This window comes from Hippopotamus amphibius, chromosome 1 (genome assembly GCF_030028045.1).
Source record: "Hippopotamus amphibius kiboko isolate mHipAmp2 chromosome 1, mHipAmp2.hap2, whole genome shotgun sequence".
NCBI lineage: Eukaryota > Metazoa > Chordata > Mammalia > Artiodactyla > Hippopotamidae > Hippopotamus > Hippopotamus amphibius.
In genome coordinates this window covers 44,327,741-44,340,041 of record NC_080186.1, presented here as the reverse complement: position 1 = coordinate 44,340,041, position 12,301 = coordinate 44,327,741, and the positions used below count along the sequence as shown (strand labels likewise).

At 45.3% G+C, this 12,301-nt stretch overlaps 2 protein-coding genes across 6 annotated transcripts in view; both read right to left on the bottom strand.

Annotated features, from left to right (window-relative positions):
• Positions 1–1,326, bottom strand: part of PODN (podocan) — a 48,384-nt gene extending 47,058 nt beyond the window's left edge. For all 5 annotated transcript variants that reach the window (XR_009049646.1, XM_057711093.1, XM_057711118.1 and 2 more), the window contains exon 1: positions 1,193–1,326. The gene's annotated coding sequence lies outside the window, so the exon portion shown is untranslated. The remainder of the gene's footprint in view (positions 1–1,192) is intronic.
• A 9,968-nt stretch (positions 1,327–11,294) lies between these two features.
• SCP2 (sterol carrier protein 2) overlaps positions 11,295–12,301 on the bottom strand; it is a 121,662-nt gene continuing 120,655 nt past the window's right edge. The window contains exon 16 of the mRNA XM_057711073.1: positions 11,295–12,105. Coding sequence (XP_057567056.1) covers positions 12,010–12,105 — 96 coding nt within the window. The 3' untranslated portion in view covers positions 11,295–12,009. The remainder of the gene's footprint in view (positions 12,106–12,301) is intronic.

The window sequence follows — 12,301 nt, the reverse complement described above, 5'->3', positions numbered from 1 at the left end:
TTCATGTGAATCTGACGTTTCTCAACGTGCACTCTAGTTTAGAATTGGCTGGGCCCTGGGCCCTAAAAGGGCACATGGCTACCCAGGGGCTCCCGTGGCGCCTCCTGTAGCTGAGTCGACCACAGCTTCACTTTCCCCCGGCCAGCCCGAAGTCGAAGGGCAGACGCTAGGTTGTGTAGCCCTCCATCTTTCCGCGATGCCCTGCAAGCGCCGGGAGCGCATCCTTCGGCGCCGCCCGGACCGAACCCGGTCAGTGTCGCACGCAGGCACGCTTGTGTCCGCTCCTCCCCTGAAGTTCAGGCTGCAGATGCCTCCCACTCCCAGCCTCAGCCCCAGCCCCGGAGGCCGCCAGCAGCTCGCCGCCGCCCCCTCTTCCACCTGACGGAGCATCAGGTATTCCAACGCCAGACCTCATCCTCCGCCCAGGCCGGCTTGGCTGTTCAAGTTACCTGAAGCCTGGGTACTTTGGCCGCTTTCGCCGGGGCGCGCCGGCCTCCCCTACCCCGCGCTCCGCGGCCACCCCCCGCCCCCTCCTCAGCCCTGCTGTCCCAGTGGGGAGGCAGCCGGATAGACAGACACCAGGCCCCCAGCCGAGAGCTCTGGCTCACCGACTGCGAGGCGGCGCGGAGCTGGGGAGCCAAGCCCTGAGCGGGTCGGCAGGGGGACGCGCGGGCTCTGCCTCACCTGTCCGCGCTTCCTGGGGGCAGATCTCTGCCCCGCCATAGGCCTCAGTTTGTCTGTAAAGGGGTTGAATGGTGGGCTACCTGGGATGAGCTGACGTGGAAAGACACGGGCATACTCAGCGCCCAGGTTCTAAGTACAGGGGTCTTCGATTCTCCCCGGTTCCACCTGCCCCCCACATTCCCAGTCGCCGGCCCGCGTCCTTCCACTCCCCGCTCCCTCCCATCCGCCCTCAGATTCTTTCCAGATGTGCGCAGCGGGAGGGGCCCGGGCTGCGACCAGCCTCTGGCCGGAGAGGAGAACAGGCCACTGCCGGGTCGGGATCGCGGAGGGTCGCGCCCCCGAGGGAGAGCTCTCCGGCTGCGCCCTCCGTGTAGGGCTCCGACTGAGCGGGCGAGATGCGCGGCCCCGCCGGGCCAGCTGCTGGGGCCGTCGCACCAGGAGGGAAATCCGAGCCCGCTGCCCAGCTCGGCCCTGGCCCTCGGTCCACCCAGCTGCCCGCGCCCAGTACCTGCTGCGCCCCCGCGCCGGGCCGCGCCCCACCGGCCGACCGCGCTCTCCCGAGTCTCGGCTGCGCTCCGCGGGTGCGGGCTCCTTCCATTCAAGTCGAGCCGTGCGCTCGGCGACGCAAGTTTTGTTGTGGGTTTTCTCCTCCCCGCCTCTCCCCCGCCCCCACCCCCCCGCGTGCATCTGCTGGACGCCGGCCTCCTCGGGACACAGCGTAGGGTCCCCGCAGGCGCGAGCAGGGGAGCCCCTCCCTGCGCTGGACTGGGCCGAGCCCCACTTCCCGGGGAAGCAGAGCCGCCGCACCGATCCCTCACCCCCTCTCCGCCCTGGCGGGGCCGCTGTACTATGCCCCACGCCCCTCCTCTCCAGGAGACTGGGAAGGCGGGGTGTCCAGCCTGCAAGGCTTCCTAGTTCCCAGCCTTCCCAAGTGGAACTGGACCCCCTCTAGGCCCCAGCACCTGAAAAGAGGGCCGGAGACAGGGCCCCTTCCACCAAGTGCCTCTGAGCTGTTTCTTCCTCAGGACAGAGGATTTTTGCAACCGCTCCAGGAACGAGTACCTTTCCGTTCACTCTTCCACCCTGGGGTCCTGGGCCGGGGCTAACGGGATCGACAGCCAAGACCCTACTGGGCCCCTTCCTGGAAAAGTCCCCCTCCATCCCCCACCTTGGCCCTGGGCCCACAGCCTAGTGAGCCTTGAAGGATGATAAACTGGGCTGGGAGTAGGGTGCATGAAGATCCCAGTCGCAGGGAGACTACGGGGGAGTGAGCTGTGAGCCCTCGCGCACCATACTGCTCCCAGGAGCTGAAAACATTTCCAAGTCAAGGAGCATTAACTACTAGCAGCTGAAGCAACACCGTGTGGCGCCAGGGTCTTTGGCGGTAGAACGGGGTGGGGCTGGGTTTAGGTGCTACTTGGCACCTCCACTGCCTAACAAGGCTCTCCCATACCTGCTCTGGCCTGCAGACAGAGCATCCACAGCTGCCTTACCTGGCTACCCTCCTGCTGGAGAGGGAAAAGGATAAGTAACTCAAATTTAGGACTATTTGCTCAACTTAAATTGCCAGGGACCAAAGGGAATGAACAGCTCCTGTAAAGGCTCCAGACCTTTCACTGCTTCTGTTACCAGATCCTGATTGTACCACATGCATTACTCTCTAATCTTCACAATCCTGTAAGAGAACTGCTGTTGCCTCCATTCACAGGTAAAGAGACAGCCTTAGAAAGGACAAGTGATTGAGTAAAATGGCCAGGTGTACTCTTCCCCACAGCCCAAGTTCTTTCCATGATGGAGACAGGCAGGTAACTGGAGCAGGCAAGTGCAGAGCCTGGATTTGAACCCAGGACTGTCTGTTTCCATTACATCAAGAACTCAAGAACTCAAGAATGGGAAAGGGAAATATTTTGCCTTCTTTGGCCTCAGATTCCAGTTCTCTCTGAGCTTAAACTTACATGAGAGTTGGTATGATTCACAGGATTGGACAGGAGCCAACACAGAGATGCATCTCATGTCTTCTCATTGAACCTAGATTCAAGTGGAGCTAGAAGAGCAAGATTCTGCTGGTTTGAATACCCATGAACTAAAGACAACCTTCTAGAAGGACAATGAGAACCAGCACAGACTGAGTGCCTACTAAGTGCCTACTATGTTAGATCCTTGAAGATATTAATCATCCCAACCCTGAGGGAAAGGTACTCTCCAGCCACAGGGCACACTACATCCCGCTGCCTGCCCCACCCTCTCCCCTCAAAGAAATATGCTCTTCTGTGGAATGCCAAGCCAGGGCCCACACGTGCTCTGTGGCTGCCCAGTGCTGCAGGCACAGGCTAAAATCACCTGTCAGAAGTCTAATATGCAGGAATTACACTGAGTGTCTCTAGGGAAAAATGAAGACAATCCTGGTGCTCTGGACGCAGATCCTCTGACTTTCATATGAGCTGTGAAGAGTTTGAAATGTAGGTCTCCTGAATCTGCTTGTGCTGCTTTGGTGCCTTCATGCTGCCCCTCAGTTTCAGCTCCCGTCTAATAAGACTGTAGCGCATGGTGTCAAGTACAGGCTTTGGACTGAGATTCGGGTTCAAATCCCAGCCAGGTTCAAATGAAGATAAATATTACCTACACCTCACAGAATGTCTAAATTAAACGAGAAGCTGGAAGGACATCCGGCACAGCACCCGGCACGTGGTCAGTGCTCAATAAATGGCAGCTGCTATTATTATAAAACCATCACCGAGTTCTCACTAAACATCCAGGAAATGTTATTAAAGCAGAAACTGACAGTGGCAAGAATTAAACAGAAACCCCTGCATTGCCCAGGGACGTGCCTTGTAATTCAAAGCAATATGAAACAAGAAAACTCAAAAGAGGAGAGGAGTAAAGACATTTACATAGAGGGAACTAGGAGTGAAGGACAAAAAGGCTCTCAAGGGGGGTTTGATGAGGAAAAAGAGGAGATGAGGAACAAGATAAGGGGAGATAAGGTGGTGTTATACTTCATCATCAGTGAAGAAAGTAACTCCTCTTACTCAAGACCCCAGGGGCTCAAGACCTTTCCTTATTAAGTAGCAGAGTCCCAAACATTGAGCTATGACAGCTGCTTAATTTTCTGGACATTGAGAAATCAAATTGCATGGTGGTGTTCTGTGTATATGGATTCCATCTGAAGGATCTTGATAGAAAAACATCAAAGAATAAGCAGGGCACGATGAAAAAAACCACAGGCCAAGTCAGGTACAGAAAAAGTCTTCTGGGCTCCTATAACATCCCATACAAACTCTTTATTATTGGACTTTTCTTGCTGAATGTTTCTGATTTCCTTCCCCCTGGACTGTAAACCCTCCAGGGCAAGAACCTCATCTCATGTTCTGTAAGGTCCCTTTCTAAAGGGACCTCTAAAGCCCTAAAATACCATCACTGTAGTAGGCAGAATGAACCCCCAAAGATGTCTAAACCCTAATCCCTAGAGCCTGTGAATCGCTACATTATATGACAAAAGAGATTTTGCAGATGTAATGAAGGTTATGGACCTTAAAATAGGGAGCTTATCCTGGATTAACCAGGTGGTTCTAACCTAACCACATGAGCTCTTAAAAACAGAGAACTTTCTCTGGCTGGAGGTAGGAGATGAGACAGAAGGGGAGAACAGAGAGATGTGAAATGTGAGGACTTGACTGGCTTTAAAGATGAAGGGAACACAGGCAGCCTCTAGAAGCTGAGCACAACCCCAGGCTGCCAACAAGGATGTGGCGACTTCAGTCCGACAGCAGCATGCAACTGAATTCTGCCAGCATCCTGAATGAGCATGGAAGCAGATTCTCCCCCAGAACCTCCAGAGAAGAGCGCAGGGCAGCCAACCCCTTGACTTCTGCCTTGTGAAACCTGGAGCAGAGAAACCAGCTGAACCCACCCAGACTTCTGAGCTACAGAACTGTGAGATAATAAATGTGTGTTGAGCCACTAAGTTGGTGGTAATTTGTCACAATGGCAATAAAAAAACAAACACAAACATAACTAAAACTGGTACATTGTACAACAGCATTCTCCCCCACATCATCTCACTTAATCCTTCCCAAGCATGATGGGATTATTGCCCCCCTTATTTCAGGAAATTGATGCTCAGGGAGGGTAAGTAACTTGCTTGGGTGACCAGCTAACGTGCATATACTTGAGCCAGAATTTACACTCAGGCCTTCAGGTTCCAACTCCAGTGAGAGCTGTCTCCTATACTGCAGCTACCATTTGGTGGCTTTCAGATTCTACTACCTTAAGCTAAATAAAAAACAGATTGAAAAAAAAAAAAGAACAAACAAACAATTCAGGCTGCTTTTACACTGTGAAAACTTAAAAGCTTCTGAATACTCATTTCTTTCTGTTTCTTCCAAAGATATCTAGTAAGTCAGGGAACCGGTCAGGGTATAAACAAGTAAATATAAAAAGATTAATTAATGTCTTCTTTCTGACATATAGAAGAAAAAAAGATTTTGATAAATGGGAAAAGGAGAAATCCTCAAAAGTGTGGCTGTCAGTAAATTTCCTCCCATTCAGATGCTCTTCTGGCCACTGTTAAGGTACATTTTCCACAAGGAAATACCCTGCTTTGCCAGATTCATTTAGGAACTTCTCTGTGATTGGAGATTTCAGTCCTCTCATGACCAATTTTTATTGTCAGGAAATTCAACTGATTTTCAGTCTGAAATTTTCCTTTCTATATTTCTTCCCATTACTTCTAATAACTAAGCAAAATAACCCCCTCCCCCTTTGGTCTTTCCATCTTTCAAATATTTGTGAACTGTTATCACACCCTGCCCGTGGGTACCATTTTGCCAAGTGGAAGGCTCCTTTCAGCCTGCCTAAGTCAGCCTTTCTTTTATACTGTTCTGCCTTCCTGTCTGAAATTCTTTTCCACATATTCCTATTCTAAATGAGGTGGTTAATCTTGAATCAAGTGTTCTACACACTATAGAAGGTGCTATATTCTAAAAGGCGAATTATACAATAACTTGCAAAGAAAAAGAAAACTTACCACTGTTTGGTAGTTGGTTAGAAAACTGTAGCACTTATTGCTTCTCTGCCTGCAATTTAAATAAACAGCAGACTACAATGAATTTCCCCCAATTTTACATAAAAGTTTATGGCCACAAATTCAGGAACTAAAAGGTCAAGCATTTAGTAGATGTTGCTGAAAACAGCACTATGAATATTTACAAAGTATTCAAATGACTATTAACAGAATAGATAGACTAAGTGGACATTGCTTTTTGCAATAAGTTTTGGATTATGTTACATTAAAAAAAATATTTCTCCAAGAAGTCTGGCTAAAGTTCCATACCAGATTAAACTTCCTGCCAAATGGAATCAGAGGCCACATTTCTTAAGGGCCAGAAATCTGGCCCAATATTCTCTGTTCTTACCAAGAACTAAAGAGCTGTTTGTTTGCAGCAGTCTCCAGATAGATATTAGTACTGGGCCTTTCCAGTAGATTTTGTAACCCTCTACTGAGAAAAATTCTAAAACTTGGCCAGACATGGCCGTGCTTCCTGATAGCACATAAATATTTCAGGACCCTCATTAGCTGTTTAGTAGTATACCCAAAGTTCCAAAATCAGTGTGGTCTCTAAACAAACTCAGTCCCACAGAGTAAGTTACCCAGAGGTACAATCTGTCTGATTACCTGTTGTTTCCCAGTCAATAAAATCAAGCAACTTCTTTGTGTTCAAAAAGCAACCATGCCATGGACAGCTAGAACTGCAATCTTTGGATGAAATGCAAACCTTCTGAAAGTCTACATATGCCTGTATTCATTCACTGAGTTGCAGACTACTAAATTTTAATGAATATTGAGAAAAATGTAAAGATGACAGTCAATGAGAAATGCAAATTGTCCCCAATCCTCAAGTTAGCTGATTATCTGAACTCAAAGGATTATCACAAAATGTTCCAATGAATAAATTCCTTCATGTTAAAAAAATTTCTCAAATAACATTGGGCAGCATTTATTGAGTACCTGACATTTTACAGCTACAACTGCTAACCCTCACAACCAGCAAGACAGGCATTATTATTCCCTTTTTACAGAGTGAGAAACAGCCCCAGAGTCGTTATCAGCTCAAGGAAGGTCCCAATGTTTAAGTGCCAGAGCTAGGACCAAAACCCTCATCTGATAGGCCCTAAGTTTTCCCACTATACCAAGCTGCTCTAAATGTATTATTTTCTGAAACTACTAAAGTTTCAGAAGATAAAGCTGTTAATTACAGGATTTGATTTCATATTTCTTTTATCTAGGGCGACACAGATGAAGAAAACAGAAGGAGTTCATGTTGATATGTGACTGAACCTTTTACAAGGTATATTACAATTTTGAAAGAACACTAATAGATCGTTGTCTGCTCCTCGTTTGTCTGAGAAACTTTTACTGATGCTTACTCTGGTAGACGTGGTATTGATACTAGAGACAGAGATGAATAACAGTTTCTACCCTCAAGATGTTCACAGTCTAATGAGACTATTTTAAAAAGTATGCACAGTGTCCCCCTTGTGCAGAGGGAGAAACTAAAGTCTGGCGAGGCTTAAAGCCTCTGCTAACTTGGCTCCCAGGAGACAAACATGACCTGATCTGAGATTCTTCTGATCCCACCCTCAGTGACTCCTCCACCCTCACCTCCACACTCAACTTCCTAATCATGCTCTCCATTACTGTTCTTCTACGTATGTGACAAGGATTACAGAAACCTGAGAGTTTACATTCATCTGGACAAGTACAGCAACAGGACTAATGATTTTAATGTACACGGAACCCACGAGGCCACTTGGTTTTACAAACATGTAATAAAACTACAAATAAACTGACTTTATGATTACTTCAGGCTGCTTCAATCTTAGGTTGAAAGACTATTCTGAGACGCTGCAAATATTTTCAAAGAAATAGCAGGATGAGTCCGGCTAAAGAAGAATTTTTAATGTTCTCTTTCAACATCAGGGCAACAGAAGGTCACTGTCATAGAGAATGCATTGCTGGATGAGGCTCCTATCTTCAGAAATGCCCCCTGTGAATATAAAATTGTTATTCGGCTTATCTCATTCATTCACTTTATGACAGTAAGCCAAGACTGCGCCAGGGGTATCAAAATGGACACATGAAATGTGGTCCCTGCCCTTAAGGCGCTGTTTGGTGGGAAACAGAAACAAATTACGACAAAGGAATGATTACATTTTTGTTTGTTTGGGGGATTTTTGTTTGTTTTTTTGTGGCAAAGAGGGACAACTTCCTGAAAGCTAAGACATGAAAAGAATGAAAAGGAATCTGCCAAGTGGATACGGTGGCGGGCAGCAGGGAGAGAAGGGTTAGGGTGGGCACAGAGAACAGCATGTGTAAGATGACCTAATCCAGAGCTAAAAGTATTAGCTAATGCGCTTGCTCTGTACTAATTACTTGGAAACTGAATATATCACTACCAAATGGAACTTTTCTGTTCTTATTATTCATTGCTCTTTATGAAACCAATTCCAATCCAGCACTGAGTGATTTTGTAGTAATCACCAATGACTTCCATGTTGCCAAATTTAATCCAGTATGCACTTTTCAGACATCATCCTAATTGACCTCACAGCAGCATAGGACAGTTAACCATTCCCACTTTTAGGCTGTATCTTTTCTCAGGAAATCTTCCTCCACCTCTTTTGTCCCTTGTCCTCCTTCCCCTTGCCAGATCCTCCTCCTCTACCTGATCTCTAACAGCTGAAGTCCCTCAAAGCTTATTCTAACCCCTCTTCTTCCCTCCCCAGGTGACACCATCCATTCCTGCAGCTTTAAACACCACCCACATGCTCATGACTTCCAAATGTGCACCTGCAAACTGATCTCACCTCTGAGCTCCAGTCTTACAAATCCAGCTGCCTCCACGATATCTCCACCTGGAAATCTTTTCAGGCATCTCAAAGTTAACAAGTTCAAAAGTGGAGCTTATTATCTCAACCACTCTCCCTAAAACCTGCTGTCCCCTCATCATTTCAGTCATGACCCACCATTCACCTGGCCAGTCACTGGAAGTCATTCTGGCCCCCACATTCAGTCACCAAGTTTTGTCAGCTCTACTTCTGCTTAATTTCCACATCTACCTTCACCACTGACACTCTAGTCCAGGACACCATCTTCTTGCACCATCCATTCCCCAACCCTGTACACCCAGTACATTCTCCACACAGCAGCCACGGTGACAGTTTAAGTCATTTCATTCCCCCGCCTAGAGCCCTTCTGTGATGGTCATCAGTTCCTTCAGAAATAATCCAACTCCATTCACTTCTTCTGATACATGGTAAGATTGTGACATTAGGTGAGGCATGTGACTTTCTTTGAACAATGAAATGGGAGCAGTGCTCCAGACAGAAATGCTCCGTTAAGCTGGGTTTTAGACTTAGGATATGATGGCAAAGTGGATATGCAGCATGAGTGAGAAATAAACACATGTAAAGCTACACCTTCAACAGCTCCCAAATGCACTAAGAATGAAATACAAATGCCTTACCATAATGAAACAGATTCCAATACAATAGGATCTTGTGTGTCTATCCAACCTCATCTTGGGCCTGTCCTTCCAGGTCATTATATTCCACTCACATTGGCCTTCTTGCAGTTTCTAGTATATGCCAGGTGTCTTTCTACCCTTTCCTGCATGGTCTTTGCATGGTTCATTACTCAACCTGTAGACCTCAGCGTAAATACTACCTCCTCGGAGATGTCTCCCCTCACTGTGACTCTCCATGACAGCACCCTATCTCCTGCATGGCACATCAGTCTGTAATAATTATTCATCTCTTTGACTGTCTCTCCCACCAGGCTGGAAGCACCATTAGCGGAGGAGCTCACAGCGGTCTCCAGTGACTAGCATTACCCTCAGTCTGGTACCCTATATATGACAGGCACATAAGAAATACTTGTTCAGTGAATGAACAAATGAGAAAAGACTCAAAAAGTGGGACATTAAAAAAAAAAAAAAAAAAACTACAGACATCATATCACATATCCCAGTGGCAAAAGGTAGAGAGAGAAAGGGAACTCACACTTACAGTAAGGAAAGTAAGAATGACTACCATGTACACCTAACACTGATTCAGGTACTTTACATATGTTATCTCTCTAGATTCTCAATAATCCTAGGAGGTCAATATTAATATCTCCACTTTCTAGATCGGGTAACTGAGGCTCAACTTGCTCAAGTAGCAAAACCGGTAACAGTATCAGTTTTAACCCAGACCTGTTAACCTCTTTCCTCCAAACCATGATGCTTCCCTAGAAATTAAACTGCTACTATACTTTTATCATTAAGTACTTTTCTATTACACATATAAATTGTATTTATACATGGATACATCTCTACCCCAAGAACCAGTTTTGTTTTTCTTTTTTGTTTTTTTCAGGTTCATCCTAAAGCCTGCAACAAATACCTCCTATAACCTGGGACAAGTGAAGGCAGAATAATGCAGCAAATCCACACTACAAGTAAACCAGACATTCTGTTGGAACTTTTTTCTTGAAGTCTTTTTTCTTCTCAGAGTAAAAAAGCCACTATGATTAGGAAGTAAGTCTGCGTTCTGAGTTGATTTTATGGGACTTGAGATCAACTTATACGGGCTTAATTTACCATCTTGCCCCATCCCCAAATGCTATTCTGCTGGTCACAGAACATGCAAAGCCAAATGGCCTAGGGCAGCAGTCCCCAACCTTTTTGGCACCAAGGACCAGTTCTGTGGAAGACAATTTTTCCATGGACGGATGGGAGAGGGGGAATGGTTCAGGCAGTAACGTGAGTGATGGGAAGAGGCAGTTGAAGCCTCGCTAGCTCACTGCTCACTTCCTGCTGTGCGGCCCCATTCCTAACAGGCTGAGGATGGCTACCTGATCTGCAGCCCAAGGGTTGGGGGCCCCTGGCCTAGGGGGATCGGATCCACAGTCCTGATTTGATTAGCAGAGGTTCCAAACATCTAAACAAGCAAATGAAACCACCTAGCTTTTTACCTCTGACCACCTCTGGGTGAAGTAAATGTGTTAACAGCAGAAAGGTGGGGCCTGGATAACTCCCAAACAGTTCTACTGGGGTCTGAATAGACTCAACGGACTATCAGAGCAGAAGGAACCTCAGAGACCACCCTAAATGCCCTCTTTTAACAGGCAGCAAACAGGCTCAGAGGGACACAAGACTCCTGGCTCCTAGTCAAGTGCTCTTTCCACTACCACACAGCACCTCCCTAATCAAGAACTAGTGATTGATTATGCCAAAGTAACCAGTAGATAGTAGTCTAGATAACACAGATTGTAAATCCCCAATGTTTCTCTTATTCTCCATGATTTAGAAAACCCTGAACAAAAAGGACACTGACAATAAAAACAAAGGAGATGAGGAAGAGCTATTTCGATTTTCTATTAAACATTCTTCCAAAAAACATTATTTTACCTCATATCTTACCGAGTTATTAGAAATAACATTAGCATCAGAAAAACTAGGAAGATAATTGACATGTGGCTGGTTAAACTAAACATATGAAAAAAGGAAAATTATAACAAAGGAGAGCTTTACAAATTTAATTAAATTAATACGAGATAATCTGAAAACTGCATCTCAAAGCAAACTTTATTCAATTATTTTTAACAGCAGCATTTTATGATTCTAATATACTGATTTTTTTTCAAGAAGGAAACATTTAAAAATATTTTTATTTTAAAAAATAGGCCTGTGTTCAGCTATAGATTTGTTTTTCTCCCAAGCTTTGATCATATTTCTTTGATATGGGAAGAAAATACCATTTTGATGGCATGAAATGCAAAATTTTAAAGCTTTTTTTTTTTTTAATCCCAGTACAGAATTTTAAAAATTATCAATGGAAAATAGATTAAGGTCATTAAGTGTACAACACTAACTACTGCCCAGCTACTGGTGATCTGTTTCCTCCCTAGTTCTCCCAAGGAAAACTTAATCTTCAGCAGAATAATCCTCAAATATACTTTATAAGCAAAATGAGAGCTTCTGTTTACATAGTTTTTGGATTTTGCTATTCCTAATTTTATCCTAAAACTCAACTTTACTCCAAACCATAATTACCGTATTAACTTTGTAATGCACAGTTGTATGCAATTCAGCAAAGCAGTAGTATACCATCAGGCTCTATTCACCCAGAGCTTAGGAAAAACAGGATTGGTCACACCCATTTAAAAACAAATCTCACGCTATTTGCCAATGTATAGTTTCAATCTAAGTTCTGACAATGAAATATGTGGATATGTATCTATATATCTCATCTTGATTTTCACAGGTAGGCAAAGGGCGTTCTTCACAGCTTGGCTTTGCCTGGCTGAAGCTGCAGAGTCTGTAACTTCATAGCCAGACCCATGTTGCCAGTGATTTTCAATTTGCCTTGAAAGAAGGCCTGTGAGGAAGAAGAAAGTTAGCTTATTATCTAGTGTTTTGGTTTTTTTGTTTTTAGATTGCTGATGTTTCTAGACTATCCAGCCCCGAGATGATTTATTTATCCAGGTCTCTCTTTTTTTTTATAAATTTATTTATTTATTTATTTATTTATTTATTTATTTATTTCATTGGCTGTGTTGGGTCTTTGTTGCTGC